Source organism: Mixophyes fleayi, chromosome 10 (assembly GCF_038048845.1).
Source record: "Mixophyes fleayi isolate aMixFle1 chromosome 10, aMixFle1.hap1, whole genome shotgun sequence".
NCBI lineage: Eukaryota > Metazoa > Chordata > Amphibia > Anura > Limnodynastidae > Mixophyes > Mixophyes fleayi.
In genome coordinates, this window is record NC_134411.1 from 101,041,203 (window position 1) to 101,062,230 (window position 21,028).

The following is a 21,028-nucleotide window of genomic DNA, read 5'->3' on the forward strand; positions in this document are numbered from 1 at the left end:
CTTGTGGCTATTCAACTCTGCAACTGGATAACACATTGCAATACTATTACTGTATTCATTCAGGTTTTCTTTTCTACTAAAGAGACAATAAACACACGGGGAAAGTCTACAGCGGCAAAATGTGCACCTTTCTAATTAGATTTGTATAGATATTTGGACAGCCATGGTTAGAGGCAATATGAAACCTGTATAAACATGTATACAGACAATGACTCTTTGCATCAAATTTAGTATTGAGTGTAGTTCACTATTCCAAGGCAAAATATGATGCTGCATTTATCTGGGGTGCTGCATCTTGCTGAGGTCATGGGTCCAGCATTACGGCTCTGTAAATCGCTGATGTCTCATATTACGTGGGAGAGTGACAGAAAACACTGAACTAGACCAGCCTATAACAGAGCAGCTCTAGGTCACTGAAGGCAGCGGCGGAGAAACGCGACAGCACAGGTAAGTAAAACTCTATATTTTAGCTTAATATACTGTAATACTGTAGTTAAAAACATTTTCTAGAAAACTACTAAACTATTTAACATCCTATGGGGCGTATTCAATTGTTAAAAAGTCCTGCGGCGTTAAAACTATTACAGTTAATATGGTAAAATCCAGTGAGTAAATTACTGTATTAACTGTTTTTCCGCGCACGATTACCGTAATAACGGTAATCGTGCGCGGACCACTGGATTTTCGGCGTTTCCGCCGACAATTGAATACGCCCCTATGAATCATTAGTTAACTATCTGGTAGAACACAATAACATTGAACTTTCTGTGGGCCACAACCAGTAATAGGAATTCCTGGTTTAAAACATGTAAAATATATGTTGATATAATATTAAAAGGTAAATCTAAAATAAAAATAAATAAATAAGATCACAAAATATGTATATAAAGTTTACCCAAGCTTTGATATAGTATGTTTACTGTGTAGATAACTGAATGCACAGTAATACCATTCATACCTATGTATCAATGGTTTAATGCCGCTGCTATAGTGGACAGTTAACCCCTTTTCGTTATGTAAAGCCCCTATAGAGCTGTACGGGGGAGAGGAAAATGTAAATGTTTTAGCTACTAAGAGGTTTTACTCCTTCATACCCAACTTCACCACTGGATGGCGCTAACCATGACAGAGACAGGGAATGAGCGAGGAGCCTGCTCCTCTCCTCCTGGCTCCTCCTCTGATGGATCCAAACCCCACCCCTTTTTCCAGTCTTACTCACTGCAGACCTCAGAGAGAACAATTAGTCTTTCCCTCTTTTATACACAGTTGTTGGGGTTTCAGATTTCATGGTCAAGCAATGAGGAACTTGCTAACCGATAATTAAATCTTCCAACCACCGAAACAATTATTTAGACATTTGCAACAAAGAAAACCATATTACGTTCCTATTATTAACCTGTATTTTATATAGTGCCTACATATTACAAAGTGCCATACAGATTATATTTCATATCTGCTTACAAAACAGAATGTGAAACATCCCACTATACCGGGGTAAACCTATAACGTGGGATGATTTGAGTCTTAACAACGTTTTAATAATGAACAAGTTTTCGTTAGATTAAGAATCTCCTGTTCTACATTGGACTTAAACCTTGAAGTTTGTAGATGGAGATTAATACATTAGATATAAAGTTACTTTACCCCTCTGTACAGACTGCGTCACGACCTACAGGATAGTTTTGGTCTTCCCTTTGCACGCTCTTATTCCATTATATTGGACCACACCACAGACTATTGTGTTACAAATACATACAATTAGCAGGAGGACGTCATGAGAAGACTAGGAGTGGAGACTACAACAATGATGCTCTAGTACAAGGTAAAAAGCAGGGCTTGTAACCTTATACAAAAGCTTGGTAACATGAAAATTATTATATTAGACATCCATCTCATAACATTTCTATTAGACCATCAGTAAATTACAAAAACGTAGAAAGAAAAAAGGACGAACGTGCCTTTCATTTTCTAGGAATTGCATGTTTGTTGGGTCTACACATTGTGTTCCTGCCAGCACAATCTTACTCAGATATAACATGTTGTTTGTTTAATATAAACGCACAAAGATTGCAAATGGCCATATCTCTCTGACTCACAGGCAAAACTTCCCCTGCAGTCCATCCACACCCACTGACGGAGATAATCTTAAAGCTTGGAATACGCAAACTGGCAGAAAGGGACGAGGAATTTGAATAAGTCAGAAACCAAACATTTATTGGACAATAACAGAACACAGAAAAAAGGTCACAACCACGGAGGTGGCGGTCAGAGTAAATGTGAAATCTGGCTAAGAGGTGTGCCGTCATCCTCCAAGACTCGTCTAAGAGTCACTCAATCATCCTCAGCTCCCCCCTCCCACTGCAATAATAAAAATCCTATAGCATTATAAAACGATCTAGAGCAAAAGTTCACATATGGGACAAGGTAGTAAAGGACAATTATGCAGTCTTGATGTCTGATAGTACAGAACGTATCCTCTTAAGGAGAGCAATTTAAATAATTGTTCCCATGTATGTTTACAATCCATAACATGGTAACAGCCAGGAAGGTGCGTCATTCATGTGTGTGGCCTTAAAAGGACCAAATATCCTAAAATCTGATATAAGAGACATTTGCAGCATTCAGAAATATATAAAGCATGCTGTGACCTGAAGGTATAAATATGAAATAAGAACGCACTTGTTGAGAAATCATTTTTCGCTGCGCACCTTCCTGTACAGTAACCCTACTGAAAACCACAAGATACAGCCTTCTGAAGCCTAAATTGTCTGCAAATGTTTGCAGTACAGTACATAACAATGCCAAATATTACACTTACAAATATACCAAAATTGTTGGGGAAGGTGGAACCAGCCAATGACAAACTAAGTAAAGTGCCCCACACCAGGGCCTCATTTAATGTAGGATGTAAATATGCAGGCTGAAAATAAACGTTAAAGTTTGGCTGCAAAAATGTGACCATGAATATATGTATCTTAAGTTGCACGTAACGTAATGTGACGCATAAAAGATGAGTCGATCAATATTATCAAAACGTTTCTTTACACCTCAGCTGGACGTAACTTCTGGACCTCAGAGTCGACTTATGTGGCCCTTAATTGTGCAGTATCCAAAATGAGGTAGGAGAAACTTAAAATATCATTTTATGAATTATCCAAAATCAATAAATTAATTGTATAAAAGTGAAACAATGTAGGTTAAAATCAATAACTGATCTATTCCCTTACGTATATGCTGATCATGCAAACAGGAATAAAAGGGCAGTGGCATAGAATAGTAATTGCATATTTAACAGAATAAGAAATATTACTTGCTAATTTTAAGCTCAATGGAATTTCTTTGTGGCATATTGGTTTACTGTATGACATCTGAAATTACAAAATTTTGGAGGATGAATCAGTTACTTTAATCTGTATATTTCCCCTTCTATACATTGCGTTTATATCTTTTGAATAATTGGGAAAATGTTAATTTTAACATTAAATGTTTTGGGCGGAATACCATAAGGGACTGGATTAGGTATTACATATACCTAAATTACAATACTTATACTTACAATAAACCTAATTACAATAGTTATTTTGCTATGCATTTTCCTACTGGATCATAATCTCTCGTACAACCCAAGCAAGGAAAAGACAGACAGGGGGATCTCAGTTGTTTCCGTCACATGAGACACTCAATCATCTTCCTCACAAACACGACCAAGTCCTGGACAATGTGAACTTCCAGAACGTCGGACAGAATAGGTCTGGAATGGAATTAGTATGTCATTTAAAGGGGATATTTGCTCCAATAAAAGATGGGTTAATGGCTGCTGTCGGGACTGTTCGTTCTACAACAATTGGCCACTGATCTCTGCTTTAGATTTTATTTTACATCAGAAGAACAGGCAAATAACAGACTACCGACAAGGTCAGACCAATACATACGCAGATAAATGCACAGAATCACAAGTTTCACTGAACACGTAGAGAAAACAATCTTCTAAATGGAGCATACATCCCTATAATCAATCTACTAATGTACGCTTTGTCCTCTAACTGTTTTAGGATGTAAAAAGCAAATGTTAATTGTTGATTTTTTTGGGAGTTTTTTTTTTTTTTTATAAAGGGACTTTTAACTTTACTGTCTTTGTAGAGATATTTGTTTTACTTAGTTGGTTAATGTGCAGTAAACCACATTTAGCTTGCCTGGAGTACAACGTGAGTGTCTTTTGATGCCAGTGACATGCAACTGGCGGCAGGCGGATGGGCTACACATGCATAACCATTAGATCTATGGAAAACATAGGGAGTGACTTGTATTTACAAAGCAGAACCTTTAGAACTATTAAGAAAAACAAATCATAGAATCCACAATTGTAAGAGAACAACAAGCAAAATATGTTTGTCGGTTACTAAATATACAGGATATCTCCACCTTTACTGATGTTTTCGTTAATGACATAGGGTCCTTATATGCAGCAAATACAGCCATACAAGAACACATTCCCCCAACACCAAGAGCTAGCTGTGTCCGAATCTATTCTCAGTTTAGTGCGGAGCCCAGAAAAGAAAAGGGAACTGCCCTATTATCTAAACACGTGGGGTATGTTTATTAAACAAAAGATCCACTAAAAGGCAACTTATAAATAAAATGTACCTTTTAACTCACAATTAAGACTGTGATTTGGTCATAACTGGGAGCACGGTGGCTCAGTGGTTAGCACTTCTGCCTCACAGCACTGGGGTTATGAATTCAATTCCTGACCATGGCCTTATCTGTGTGGAGTTTGTATGTTCTCCCCGTGTTTGCGTGGGTTTCCTCCTAGTGCTCTGGTTTCCTCCCACACTCCAAAGACATACTGGTAGGTTAATTGGCTGCTAAAAAATTGACTTTAGTCTCTCCCGCTTTGTACGTTTGTTGGGGAATTTAGAGTGTAAGCTCCAATGAGGCAGGGACTGATGTGAGTTCTCTGTACAGCGCTACGGAATTAGTGACCCTATATAAATAGCTGATAATGACAACACGTCATCGCTGTATATACTAGGGTGTAGGAGAACAAGGTTCCAGCTGTTTTTGGACAACTGGTTTCAAGGAGTGGGACAAAGATCAATAACCGCTCCAGCAGTCTACCTACCAATGGTCATCACTTTTGACATCCTAAAAGCGTCCTCAAATGCAGAGCCAAACAAACTATTATCAAGGGTACAAGAACATGCAATTCGCCATATCAACACCTCTATGCTTAAACAACATGACAAATAATCAAGCAGAGTGGATGTCTATTAGATCACGGCCGAGTTCTCTCTGAAGTCTGATGGGATTGTGAAAATCTAAATAAATTAGCAAAGCCAAGTATTTCACTGAGCTGTGCTGTTGGCCCGAGCCCAGTAGAAATTGGCTTCCCAAGATAGTCTGTGAAGTGTAACGCATTACACTTTACCAGTCTCTCCTCTACGAGCTTTATTAGAGCCGAAAGCATCTTTAAGTAAAAGAAATTTTTCCCCTGCGGTTTTATCTTCCGTTATTACTGCCAAATAAATTGTCTGCAACACTTAGGCCTGTACTACGGGGGACAATGCCAGCTGTTCCCTGGGAGGACACAATGGCGTTTAGTCACTAGATCGCGCTGTGGCAGGGGAACACATTTCATTTTATGGGCCCTGGATTGTCACTCAGCTCTTGAATAAAACTACTAAGACAGAAAGGAAAAAACTGCTCTTACTGCTAGAAAATTTATTTTATTGTTTACAAAGAGCTAATAAGTTTCAGGACCGGCATCCAGATCAAAGTCATCTCTGCCATCCTGCTAGGTGGGACACATGTTTATCTAGATCAGAGCTGGGCAACTTACAGCTGTGTAAGCACAAGTCTGCCCATAGGTTTGCAGGCCCAGCTGAGCATTGTAATACCACAAATGCAGGAAAGCCATGGTTTGCTCCAGTTAGCTCTAGAAGCTGTATAAAGTTGCTCATTATCGGTAATTCGAGGGAGCGGCAGTGAAATGACAATGAATCCCATGCAGTCTGCTCTCTGTCATCATGAATATTTATTTTCACACCACTGACTAATGTTTCCAACACAATGTACATTCTTTGCATGACAATCCTGACCAAAACATGGTAGATGTCATTCTGAGATTTAGGGAATGCAAATTAGGTCCCGGCAGTGTCAATAACCAATACAGCAAAGTGTGAGGATATTTTTGAGGCAGCCACTTATGGAAGGGTCCCATCCTCCCCCCAAAAAGCCATCTACTCTTTTACTGCAGGGACAAGTGGCACCACGGCTGACTCTATCTTAACGCTCACCCATCAATCATACACACCGGTGGCAATAACTTACAGCATATCAATTCAGTAAGGACCAGTGAGACCAGCGGGGCACTGAAAAGACAGTCTGCCAATTCACTAGGAGCTGATGGTGGCGAAGAGGCACAACAGATCTGATTGACATATCCAAGTAAGCTGTCACATAATATATCACCGGGACATACAAATCAATCTGACCACTCACATACATCACTCGACACTGACCAACATAACTTTAAGAATTTAGTAACACACTAGTGAGCAGTGCACACTAAATTCACACATGAAACCAGTCAGTAGAAGGATGTCTGTCTAAAATGATTGGTCGATGAGCACACACCCCTTTTCCTCTGAGTGGCTGTGCAATCTATAACTTTTCATTGCAGATGATTCAAAGGTCTCTGTAAACAGATTGATAATGTCGTACTATCATCATCAACATTTATTTATATAGCGCCAGCAAATTCCGTAACGCTTTACAATTGGGAACAAACATTAATAAGACAATACTGGGTAATACATACAGACAGAGAGGTAAGAGAACCCTGATCGAAAGCTTACAATCTATAGGACAATGGGAGTTAGAAACACAAGGGCATGTGCTACATCATATTGCACACTGGACCAGCCAGACTGCAAAGGTAAAAGTACTGAGTGGGCTGTGTGTGTTGCAATGTTGGTCAGAAGGTTGTTGTCTTGCGTTAGCTGTGTAGAGGATGGTAATAGGGTAATCTAGGGAAATTAAGATGATGGTTGAGGAATATCATAACCTTGTCTGAAGAGGTGGGTTTTCAGTGAACGCTTGAAGGTTTGAAGACTAGAGGAAAGTCTTATTGTGCGTGGGAGGGAATTCCACAAAGTAGGTGCAGCCCAGAAAAAATCCTGTAACCGAGAATGGGAGGATGTGATGAGAGTGGAGGAGAGACGTAGATCTTGTACAGAACGGAGGTGTCGAGTAGGGAGATATTTCGAGACAAGTGAGGAAATGTATGTCGGTGCAATCTTGTTGATGGCCTTGTATGTTAGTAGAAGAATTTTATATTGGATTCGTTGAAATACAGGCAGCCAATGTAGAGACTGACAAGAGTGGCTCAGCAGAGGAATAACGGTTAGTAAGGAAAATCAGTCTAGCCGCTGCGTGCAAAATAGATTGTAGGGGTTCAAGTCTGACTTTGGGAAGACCAGTAAGGAGGGAAGTGCAATAGTCGATGCGGGAGATGATGAGTGCATGAATTAATGTTTTTGCGGTGTCTTGTGTCAGATATGTGCGTATTCTGGAAATGTTCTTTAGGTGTATGTAACATGATTTAGATATAGAGTTGATGTGGGGAATAAACGACAGTTGTGAATCAAGGATTACACCTAGGCAACGAGCTTGCGGGTTGGGATTTATGGTCATGTTATTGACAGAAATAGAAATGTCAGGCAGGAAGCTTCTGTTCTTGGGTGGGAATATTATTAATTCAGTTTTTGAAAGATTGAGTTTGAGTTGGCGAGAAGACATCCAAGATGAAATGGCAGAAAGACAGTCAGTAACGCGAGACAACACAGATGGTGAAAGATCAGGAGAGGATAGATAAATTTGTGTATCATGCGCATAGAGATGATACTGAAATCCAAAGGAGCTTATTAGTTTTCCAAGAGAAGTGGTGTAGATAGAGAATAGCAGAGGACCTAGGACTGAGCCTTGTGGAACTCCAACTGATAAAGGAAGCGGAGCAGAGGTGGATCCAGAGAAATTAACACTGAAAGAGCGATTAGATAGGTAGGATGAGAACCAGGATAGGACAGTGCCTTCAAGACCTAGGGATTGCAGCGTTTGTATGAGGAGAGAGTGGTCAACAGTGTCAAATGCAGCAGAGAGATCCAGGAGAATTAGAAGAGAGTATTGGTTATTATTTTTTCCTGTGATCAAATCATTGACAACTTTGGTCAGCGCAGTCTCTGTGGAGTGTTGAGAGCGAAAGCCTGACTGAAAGCCTGACTGAAGAGGATCCAATAGGTTGTTTGCTGTAAGAAAGTGTGTGAGTCGTGTGTAGGCAATAATCTCGAGAAGCTTGGAGGGGCATGTGAGCTGGGAGATGGGGCGGTAATTTATGAGAGAGCTAGGGTCAGAATTCTGTTTTATCCAAATTCAGAGCACCCAGTACCAAGCCACCCCTCTGACGAAACACGTTGGTAACTATATATATATATATATATATATATATATATATATATATCTCCAACGCATTTCATCAGAGAGACTTTTACACACGCACACTATATCAAGTGTGCAAATTGATAGGGCATCCTGGATGAACACTATATAGATTGAGGACACAATTCTCTCCATATAAGCATAGCCAGGATATAGATATATAGACACACTCCTTTGCAGCACCGGGTCACTTTCTGTGGATTCTTCTCCCTCTCCTCCTCTTCAGCTTTCCACAGTTTCAGCACAAATTGACTCTCATTTGTAGAAAATAAAAACATTGAAGTAATTTAACTCATATATAAATGTTTCTAATATGTAAATAATATATTACTATACAAAAAGAGAAGACTATAAAGTCAATAATGTGTAAAGCGAGCCTTCCACAGGCAATGTAAAAGGATTCCGGTCTGAACACATTAAAATCAAAGTCATTAGAACCAGGAGGGAAAATAAAAGTATCCAATGTATAAATCGGAGGGAAGTTATCCTGTCTCCACCACAATTATCTAGAGGGATTTCTTCCACTTCACAAAATGTAAGGTATTTTGGGTCATCGTCGTGGGTATCATAGAGAGCATACATAGAAGCACCAGCACAACCTGCCGTAATAACGCAGGACATGAGCGAGACTGTAACATTGATATTACTGTCAGGAGGTCTGCTGTGTATCGTAAATATATTTCCCCTCATGATAATTTTATGTCTGATGAACTCCTGAACATTGACATATAGAATTGTCAAATTAACTCCAGTTTTCTGGCATTTATTTCTATTAGGGGGTAAAAAGGTGCAAAATAGACCCCAGGAGTTAATATTGCAAATATAGCTCTTACCCAATCTGTGTTTTCTATATACACTGTCTAACAGACTCTATACAGCAATTACCAGACTGAAGACTTCCGGCATCTTCGGTAGGTCAACAGCAGTGAGTATTCTGTCTATGGTACATTATGTATCATATGATACATATTCACTCCACTCTTTCAAATTCGATGATGTCGGTAAGATGACAAGGAAAAGGGTTCCGGCCGTAGACAGAGGAGGCATTGTGGTAGGCCCACCGAAGAGGGTAGAGGTTAAGATAAAACACTATATACATTCTCTGGTAAAGATAATATATTAAACAAAAACACTTACAGGCAGAATGATAGAAAAAAAATGCTATGCAAATAGCTTTAGCCTTTAATTTGCAGCAGAACACCTGAATGGAGAAGCCCCACCCCATGAAGAAGCCCCACCCCTTGCATTCATGAGGCTATCTGGCACATACAACAATAAATATTTCACATTCTGCACCGGTACCAAAGCCTTGGGTTGTTCATGTTACAAGATGAAGTTTTATACTGGAGTGTTTTAGTTTTAACTCTTCTTTAATGTGGTTATAGTTTATGTATAACGTTCTCTGACACACACACACACACACACACACACACACACACACACACACACACACACACACAATAACCAACACCAGGCTCTAAAGAATTGAACCCATGGAAAAGATTCTGGGGGGAAAAAAATTAATCTGGAGCCAGGGAGCGAACAATAGCTGGAGTATCATTGAAAACATGAACCTCCTGGAAAAATCAGTCGATGAAAAGCCATTATTTCATCTATTTCCCAGCAAATCCTGCACTGATGTCTTCTGCTCGTAAAAAAAAAAAGCTGGAGCTGTCTTGCTGAGCTTAGCCACGAACTTGTAAAACTTCAAACACAGCTCGTGAGCATCTCCACGTCAACGTGCGCACGGTCATTCTGCAGATTAAACACAGGTTCGACTAGGCAGTTTGCTTGCGTGGGAGGTCACCAGGCAAAACTTAGACTCCAAACTGACCAAGGGAAAATAACATGCATGCATTAAGCTAGACGATCATGCACATAGCAGCCAAGACGCTTACTTGTCACAAGAGCCACCAAGGAAAATAGAAAGAACTTGGACGTCGCGGCTATATAGAAATTAACAAGCCTGGCCTGGCAAGGCCTTAAACGTTCACCCACAATGCACTGAGCTAACAGAAACAATGCCTGGCTGCCTATTCCCTTCTGGTACAACAGAATAATCTAATAAAGTGTTTAATTTTCCACCTACCACCTGGACCCAACATGTCTCCCTTATGACAAAGTCCATTGAGCAGTTCAATCACAACCATCTGCGACTTAAGGGTTTTTTTCCTCAAGAACAATGATTCATCCTGATTCTGATCAGAATTAAATAAGAAAATAACTACACATCTGTGACTCGGATATAATGTATTGAAAGGATCAGTTTACCAGGAGCTCAGGGGCTAACAATTGGCAGGATGTAAAAGTGCATCTGAATCTCACATCAAAACACAGCTGACAATACACCATAACACCCACAAAAGCGCAATTATAACAACTACCCGGATTCCCTTGCATTTGCTTAGACTGACCAATTTACAGAGTATTCTAGTGGATTATCTTTCTAAGAAGCTTCTTCTTCAATGACGGCTGATTTTCAGTCTGCAACACTTAAAGGAAACGACGGAGAAATATAAACTGGATTTAAGCGAGTGCTGTGGCCTTAGGACAGATCCGCTCACAGTTTCCTTGGCTACAGGAAGAGACAATTGTTACACTGATTAATAATCACCAGAAGTCCCTTTTCTTGCGGGTTAGATGCCACAAAGAGACCTAGATTTTGTACATATAACCTCTAATCATATATAGAGTGTATCTAACCAAAGGTTAGATATAAGGTAGTTGGTTTATTTAAAAACGTAAGTCTATTGTGCACATTTAAACCCTAAAAACTCCACAAAGGAGGAGTCATCCTAAAAAAGTGTTTTTGCAGTATAGGGGCAGGAATTACATGTCTGTCTCGTGCATTCAGTTTATGTCCCTACCTGCTACAGAGAATCCCTCCCAAACGATCATTCACCCTCGTCCTCTATCATACACTGGTAACCAAAAAGCATCTTATTATTATTATAATTAATATTATGAAGTTTTATTTATAAGGAGCCACAAGGTATCTGCAGTGCCGCTCCAGTGGAGGGGGATCTTAACAATCATTGACTATATCTATTTTCAAGCAGAAAGATCCAATGTACAGCGAGAGTAGGGAGTCCAGTGTGTCACAACGCACTCCATGCAGGCGTATGTCAGTACATTGGAAGACTTGCTAACCAGAAAGTAACCATAGATGTGTAAAGGATGGAACACTGTGCACAACGCATGGGGAATAGGAGCAGCTGGGAGAACACAGGACAATTTTGGCCTAAATTCAAATACGTTCGCTCTGGCGTTCTCTGTCCTGCTTTTTTTCACCGATAGTAACAATAACTTGGAATGCGCATTACCCTATAATTCTAGAATCCTCCTAGGAGAGATGTCTGCAAAAATACATTAGGCAGCACGGTGGCTCAGTGGCTAGTAATTCTGCCTCACAGCACTGCAGTCATGAGTTCATTTCCCGTGTGGAGTTTGTATGTTCTTCCCCATGTTTACGTGGATTTCCTCCAGGTGCTCCAGTTTACTCCCACACTCCAAAACCATGATACAAATACATTAATCTCCAAAATTAACCCTAGTCTGTGTGTGCGTTAGGGACTTTAGTCTATAAGCTCCAATGGGACAGGGACTGATGCGAATAACAAATATTTGCTGTACAGTGCTGCAGAATTGAACGTGCTATATAAATAAATGTTGATAATTGGATGAACGGTGAAGACCCTATAACCGGTACTCTGACTGGTCAGGTAGTCTAGTGGGGGGCTCAAAATAAACTTGCTCTTTGCGCAGTAGGGTTAAATAACTATATAGTACATGGGAAGATAAGTGAATGGCTCTGGAGAGTTTTATTGGGCAGTGTTCAGGCATGAACACATATTCATAAAGACTTGTGGGACAACAAGACAACTAACAAACAATAACTTTAAATATATTTTTTTTGTGAGAATCCCTGGTGTAGAACTAGTATTACTACTCATTAAATCACTAACATCTTTCACAGAGTAATAAATACAGTGCATTATAGCAATTACATGACTTTAAAATATACACAAGACAAGATAATACGAATGAGAACCTTGCTCTAAGAGCTTGCAATCTAAAGGAAAGGAAATGAGAAAAGAAGTGGGAAAAATGTAAAGTTGCAAATCAGACTGTGGGACGCGAAACATTGTGAGAGATCAGGCAGGAGAGCGGAGCAATATATTATATGGCCAGGTTTATGGTTGTCTGAAGAGATGATGGAGCAGGTAAAGGCTCTGAGTGCTGCCTTGGCACGAGTTCACAACTGATGGAAGGGGCTGGGATCTTATGTGCTCCATGGACAACTGACTCCCTCACCCCTGCCCTGGCTGCCTTACCCTTCCCACCTCCCTAATGGCTCCATACCCACGTCAACTCCGGCACCCTTAGTACAGCTCTGTATCTGAGAAATTATGTTTATAGCTTGATGCTTATTGTTCTGTCTGCTCCCCACTATGTAAACCCCCCCCCCTGTCTTCCCCTACCCCATACCTTAAAACAGTTAATAAAAACTATTAATGTTGAAACTCTTAGTGCTCAGAAAGGAAGAGAGAATTGAGTCATGTATAAAGCGGAGGTAACACTTGGGGCACTACCTGGCTATTAGAAAAGATGAGGTACGTTTGTTGAGGGCTTTGTAGAATACGACCAGGGGGTAAATGTATTAACCTGCAAATTTAGCAAGTAGAAATTTAAAGCGGCAATGGTTTTAAAGGCAAAACTTGCAGGTTAATACATTTACCCCTAGGAGTCTGAACTGTGTACTGTGCATGATAGGGAGGCCAGAGTAGAATCTGACAGACCGAGGTAGCACCTGGAGAGCAAAATGTGAGAGTGCGGAGCTAAACAATTAGCTCTAAGCAGCAAGCTTGGGGGACAGGAGAGACCGAAATATTATCTGCAGTGATTGTTTTGTAAGTGAAAGTAACAGATTGAGGAGGAGGAAAAGTTTTAAGGTTACTCTTATCCATGCTCAGATTTAAGCATGTAGAGGACATGAATGAAGGAAGGTCGACAGGTACATTATTCAGTAGAACTTACACATAGATTTGAGAGTCATCCAGAAGTAGTGAATAAGGTGACTAAAAACAAACAGATGAAGAAGAGAAGGGCTTTAAGGACAGTGCCCTGTGGTACACAGACAGAAAGAGGAGGAGGGGGAGGAAGAGATAGAATGGGAGACACTAGCCTGAGTAGTAGGATGAGGATATGGAGATACTGCCAGACCTTAGACTACCAAAGAGCAAGTTTGGGGCAGCGGAGAGTGACTACCAAAGGCTGAAGATAGATGGAGCAGTGAAAGTATGAGGTAGTGACTTTGGATTAAGCAGTAAGGTCATTGGCTAAATTAGGAAGCCTCGGTTCTATGGAGATCAAAAACCGGATTGTAGAGAGTCCAGTAGGGAATTAAAAGAACGGTCAACAACTCCAACCGAACATGTTTTTCAAACACTTTAGATGAGATGGGGAGACGCGAGAGAGAACTGGTGTTGGCTGGAGAGGGGGATGAAAGGGACCGAGGAGGGTTTTTACCTTTTTAATGATGGGTCTGATGAAAAGATGGGAAGGTAGCAATGGAAAGGGATAAGTTAATGAGAAATGTCAATTTTGGTATAGCTGTTGAGAAAAGAGAAGAAATGAGATACCAGGTAGCTAGGTGGAGACATGGGGGGGGGGGGGGGCAGGTATGGGAGGGAAGTAGGTGGGAATTAGTAAGCAGATTGGACAGGTAACAGGGGCTGTATGTCAAAACCAAATCTAATTTTTCTCATTGAAGTAAATGTTCATCAGTCACAGATCCTCTGTATGCAGGAGGCCGGGGAGCGGGGGGTGTAGGAAGCACCCACCCAGGAGACATTTTTACTTGCACAAAATTAGTAAAATTGTAGCAGAAGATAAGACATAAAAAACCATCTCCAGGGAGAGTGTCTGTTTCCATTCTAAACCACCAGCATTTGTTTCTTTCTCCCTCTCTTCTGTGTTTTTCAGCAGCCTTTTTATCGGCCAGGCAAAGGTTTTATGTTTGTTACCCTTGGAAACAGCACAGTTCTGCTGTACGTATTGAATACAATTGTAACAAGAGAACAATTCTGTCATATTCTTGGGCAACTCTGCTGAGATGATTTAAAGGCTTTGTGGAGAAGCGCAGAAGGAGCTCAAGAGAAATGCATTTAATAGAAGTCACTAGAAGGTATGTACAGAGCAATAAATAAAAGTCATCTGACAACGGTATTAAGAAATTCAGGTTACAGTACTTCCTGCTGGCTCCCAAGACTACGGTGTAACGTAGCAAACAAAAGATGATCTAAAAAAACACAAAGGTATTTCTGTGTAACATGGCGTACAACCAGACTAAATGTCCTTCAGAAATTTAATGGGCTCGAGTTCTAAATCGATAGATACACACTAGAATTAAACTCATAAACTTAAGTTGAAACACATCCAGTAACAATACAAATGCTGCGGCCGTTATCTACACAATGCATTGTTCTCCTACCATCGCACTTTGTTCCACGTCTGAGTGGCTCCGAGCGGGGACCCGGCCACCATGGGGACTTGGATGGGGTTTGGCTGCTTGTTCATGATGAGATCCAGCTTCTCCTCCAGGGACTTACATGTGGCCTCTAGAACCTGCAGCTTGGACTCAATGCTGTCGAGCCGCAGACATATCGTCTGGTTGATGGAGAACAGGAATGACTGTACAGAAGAAGGGCAAAGGGCAAAATTAGAGCACAGGTTCCCACTGAGATCAGATACTCTGTGAAAATTAAAAATCAATTGGGTTATGTTTTATGCTTCTAAATATAGACATTATCTGGTATCCATTGCAATAATAGTTACTTATTAGTTACTTAATAGCGGATATTGTTACTTATTGATAATATAATCAACTACTTTGTGCAGAACAGTGACATGCCACTAAAGCAACAATAAAAACAATAGCACCGTTACAAATGGAGAATTAAAGGACAACATATTACTGAGCAGTACATCTCTGAAAGTTGTGACTAAACAAACATTTAAAATAAGAAATTTCACGACCCTGTCCTTGTAAAACAGCAATGAGTATATTATACTGAAAAATAGTGATTCTCTCTGGGTTTGAAACTGAAAGTTTAACTGGTCAGATGACGAATATTTATTAGTGTAACTCACATTATGCGTCCTGCAAGGCCTTAAAAATCAAACCCTTTATTACAATAGACCCCCATATAACTCAGACGTCGAATTTTAAGAAATATATCCTGCTAGGAAATAAAGCTGGGCCATAATTCAGTTTCATTCTTTACAGACTCGCTGACAGACACATATAGGTAAAGGGAGGAATTTCATCTCTGACCTTGCGTAGAAATAATCTGCATTAAAATATAATTTTGTGCAATAACCTTAAGGAATGACAAGTTTGCCATCTTGTGGTGGAAAACAGGTACGTTTTAAGTTGCAAAATTTTATTTTTCTGCATTTGTTTTCTGTAATGCAGCTTAAAAAAAAAACAAAAAAAACCCAACAAGAATAGTACAGGCAGAGTAAAAGCCTAACTGCAAAGTACAGTTACTACCACACATTGGGCTTTATTTAAATTAGCTATTGGTGTAGGCAGGATTTCCTGATCTCATGTGACTGTTTTGAGCCAATGAACTGCGAGCTGGCAGCTTGCTGGTGTCACAGGAGGCTTCTCAGGAGCACAGTGAGCACGCTCCTGCCAGTTAGTGGGCTGTTACAGTTCTCTCATCAATATTCATAGCTGCCCAGTGGGTGGATAACGTCATGCAGACATGTACAAAGGTCAGTGTAGAGAACACTATGTATAGTGCTATATGCTGTATTTGCAGATATCTGTGTAATGTTCAGTTGTGTGTAGGTGACAGGTACTCTAAGAGCCGCTTATCCTAAAACTATAACTTGTTTGGTAGATTACTGTACTGCACCATTTCAGAGGATCCAACAGAATACCCAGCATGCACAGAGAAAAAAAAATAGTGGGGGGGTTAATTCTGTACACATGATAGATAGAAGCTAAGATTCCAGAACTCTTTCGCTACAATCCACCATCCGTCACACTGATACACAGTAAAGCGCCATTACTTGGATAATACAGATAAATTACATTATTCCCGGATCCTGTCCATGGTACTTGCACGAAATTGGTACAAACACATAATTAAAGTAATTAACTACTTTTCCCAATGCGGTTATAGCACTGAGACTGAGTGTATCTCCTGCAGCCACACTCTGTGCAACCGTCAGGATCAGAGTTACAATTATCCACATGTTGGTAGCCAAACGGGACACAATCTGGCCAGCTGGACCCTTTGGCCGGCTCGGTTCTGATGTGCTTGTAAATGCACTTGGGAGATGACCACACACAGACCAATAGCAGCCATCTCCTGAAGGGACTAAGCAACGTGTACGACAGTGATCGGATTATTTTAGAGCTGGTGTGAACCCAGCATTAGTATCACCACCAACAGGTTCATCTACTATCAGGCTGACATCATAGTAATGTATATAGGCAACTACATAACTGGACAACTAAATATCTGTGGTAGAAATTATATTCAGATCAGCTCCCAAAACCTTTGGCATCTTTATGGGCTTGTTTTTTTAGTAGTAAATTCTTTTTTTTTTTTAATAAAGAAACTTAAATGTCAGGTTTAGTGGTACTTTAATAACAGTCTCTTGTTTCAGCTGTGCTCTCTACATTAACATTGTAAGCTCATGAGCAGGGCCTTCCATACCCTTTGTTTTCACGTCTGTATTTAGATTGTCTACCTTATATGTCCCTGTCTTCGCCACTGTATGGCGCTGTGGAGCACTAAGGCACCCTACAAATCTATGAGGATAATAGATATGAACCATGTGCTAATGTTATTCTCACATTAGTCTGTAATGACCCTAGTCATAGGGTTAATATAAGTCCATACTTGCAGGACAACATGTAGCAGCTCTCCATAAAGTGTGACAATGACCTGGCTTTGTTATCCCCCCAGTATCACTGATTCGTTACATCACAGGGTATCAATATCAAAGCATGAGCCAAGGAAAGAAATGGCAAAAGCTACAACCTTAATGGATGGGTCCTGACAGTTGATTTCTATCCGCTGTCGTTTCAGTGAAGGGACCATGTCTTCCTCAGTCATTTCATGATTCTCTAGAACAACTGTGAGGAAAAAAAAAAAAGAAAAGAAAAACAGAAATATAAAATGAAAGTGTGAGCAGGACTGGAGTTTATCATCCAGGACAATGAGTGGGTCAGCTGCGTTGTCCACTCAGTGACCCTGCGACCCAACACGCCCTTGTTATAGATGAGACAGAATGGGTGGGGTGGTGGCACGCGATAGCGCATTCTTCTGGCTCTCTGCAACGCCGCTCCTCTGCTGGGAGAGCAACGAGTAAACAATTTGTAAAACCTAGAAAGAATAAATTCTTCAGCACTAGATCGACGCATCGTCCAAGTGTCTCATCCCTCAAGTGACTCCACATTTGGGCTTCAGCCACTGAGCTAGCTTAAACAAAGACACAGAGAAACTGTCAGTCATAACTGTAGATCAAGAACAGACATTGGATGACGTGAAGGCAGCAGTGCAAGAGACGTGAATGGAAGCCGGCTGCTGAGGAGTTAACTGATCGGTCTGTAGAGAATACATTAGTGGCTCCACCACTCAGTTTCACCCTCGTGTCCGCCCCTCCCTTCTAGAATGTAAGCTCTGATGAACAGAGTCCTCTCTCCTAGTATTTTCTTCATGTACTTACGTCATTTTGTGGGTTATAATTATGTAACTTTGTTTCTATTTATGTAACTCTGTTGTTTGTTAAAACCTCAATTGTACGGAGCTGCAGACCCCTGTGGTGCCTTATAAATAAAAGATAATAATAAAAATAACAACAATAAGTGTTTTTATTTTGTTTAGTCACAGATCTTACTGTAACCTCAAGTATATGATTATAAATGAAATAACACACTCACAGTGTAAATTATAAGCGTTACAATAGGAGAACGAAGAGTTCACATCCTACTGAAAATCTCCTTAAACCTTTTCGTCATTGGATAGGTTTTCTAGGAAGCTGGGGGACCACACAGAAGCCTTGGAGGGCCACGATATTAACAGCCTTGTAACTATTAACAATGAAGGATATCATTTCCTATTAACTCTATGAGCGGCCTCTACTGGAGCTGCCGGGTAATGCACCCAATAGAGCGCCTACCAGCAGTGCAGCCAGGAGGCAGATAAGGGCAGGCCAAGTGTTATAGTAACAGGATCATAATCTAAGACACCAATTATAATCTCTCTCGCAAACAAAAACAGGGGCGCCCCATACACTGTAGGGAATGATTATACCATTTTATAGCGCCAACCTCTCCTCCCGTATGTGCGGATTCCCAGTCCCAGCTGCACGAGCAGATAATGTGTATTTTATAATGGAATTGAAAGAGAGATAAGATCCCACTTCACAAATCTTTAAGACATCTTAAACACAGGACCGGGAATGAAACAAGTTCATTTATAGGCTACGTAGTGCGCAGCAGAGTACAGCGAGCAGTACGATTAATTAACTTACAAATAAAACGCAGGATAGCAGCTAATAAACATCCAGCGATCTATACAACATTTTATTGCCCAATAAAAATAAATTAGGAGAACAATAACAATTTGAATCTTGGTGCTCAATACAAAAGCTCATGCAGTCTGCTCTCATGCAATATATTAAATGGCTGATAAATGTAAGAGGCCGTTTGTTTCATGTGAAGGATCTAATAACATTCCCCTATAGGCGCATACGTTATCTGATGCTTATCAGAAGCAAAGATATTCAAGATAAAAATATGATTTATAGGGAAGCATTGTTTTCTTTTGTCCATAAATTTACTGATCGGATCAGCCTACGTGGCAGAGCGGTATAAGTCCTAGTATCCTATGGGAAATGTTACATCTATGTGTGTGAATATTTAGGAATATCTTTACATATTTGACCAAGTTATAAAAACAATTTCCATGGAACCTGCAGAGTGGAGAATGACAGTAATTCCAGGCTGCTTGATACAATGATAGATATATATATATATATATATATACATATATATATATACATATACACACACACACACACATATATATATCATTCTTGTATAAGGATCTCTCAGCACAGATTGTGAATCTCCCATAAACACAACAGACAATATTCTTCATTTGGTGGTTTTATAGTACCTATTGTTGTAGAACCACATACGACAACCGACATGTGGACCGTCACAGAATGACATGTAGGCGTGACACATGTATGATTGCATTCGCTACAAAATGCAATAAAGCCGAGCATGACAACCTTAAAAGCTTATTCAGAAGCGTGTTCTTCTATAGTTCCATATAAAGTGACTCATATTTAAAGAGCTCCATCTACTAATACCATATAATGAATGGCCAGCCTTGAATATAGTATAAACGTGGGGTTCACAAGTTTGACACCTAACAGGTGGTAAACGTTTGGAAACAAATGCAGGTCCTTGTATGGCTCATAATGTGTCTGACTGAATAGTTGGCGTCGTTTCAAACGCTGGACGGGACGAGGACGCAGTTGCATTTCCTGTCTATCAGGGAGTCGGTCCCACTTATAGGGACAAGATCCTCAGTGATCTATAGGGCTCTGCTAGAGGCTCACACCCAAAGCATTTACCTCCTGCTGAATACAGCACAGGGCAACAGTCACTAAGCAGCCGTAAAATGAGATCCACCGTTCCTGCAGCAAAACAATAGTGTCATTAAAGAGCCTGTTCGCTATTTGTTGTTATATCCTGAGTATGTATGTAACTTGCTGGAACTTATCTCTAATGACTAAGCCCGTGTGTCATGTATGTGCAGCTCGGGAGACCTATAGATTCTGGACACTGCGCACAAAATACTCACCAGGGTGATGGTCGGGGTGTAGATCTTCAACCGCTATCTGAACAACGTCCGCCAACTCCTGTCCTGACATCATCGACATTCGTGTACTCGAGAACAATTCGCTGTCCTGGGTGGCCCTACAATGACACACAGAAAGAATACGGCTTAAATCTACTGGTTTGATTTTGCGTACAGCACAATCAGCTGCAAATCTCCAATTACACAGGAGAACCACAACTGGTTGCTTTATAAAGTGATTTATTAGATCTAAAAGGGAATGTGTCCCCTTTGTTTGACTCTGGACTGTGACTGTGTAATCAATGTATTGTCTATTACTGTTGTTATCCATACCTACATTAACATCCCCTCTCACTGGCACCTTTTATCCCTCCTTTCTTATTTTTTATACCTGGTATTTTGGAAAATGAAACATGATCCAATGAAGAAAATAAATAAATAGTTAAATGTGTACTTGAAGAGTCCTCTATAAAGTGTGTGTATGATTTCATATATAATATTTAAACAGGAAAAGGGAACACAAATTTTCTCTTGTGGTTATCAAGCAAATTCCATTACATTATACACTTCTTACTTTGCAACTTATAATCTTCCAAGGCAACTGCGTACACTTTTGTGGCTATATAACCTATGCA

General features: G+C 40.2%; 1 protein-coding gene across 1 annotated transcript in view; it reads right to left on the reverse strand.

The window, feature by feature from the left end:
• BANP (BTG3 associated nuclear protein) overlaps positions 1 to 21,028 on the reverse strand; it is a 266,965-nt gene that overhangs the window by 218,244 nt on the left and 27,693 nt on the right. The window contains exons 3-5 of the mRNA XM_075189302.1: positions 20,397 to 20,512; positions 17,559 to 17,653; positions 14,990 to 15,189 (exon numbers count right to left, since the gene is read on the reverse strand). Coding sequence (XP_075045403.1) covers positions 14,990 to 15,189; positions 17,559 to 17,653; positions 20,397 to 20,512 — 411 coding nt within the window. The remainder of the gene's footprint in view (positions 1 to 14,989; positions 15,190 to 17,558; positions 17,654 to 20,396; positions 20,513 to 21,028) is intronic.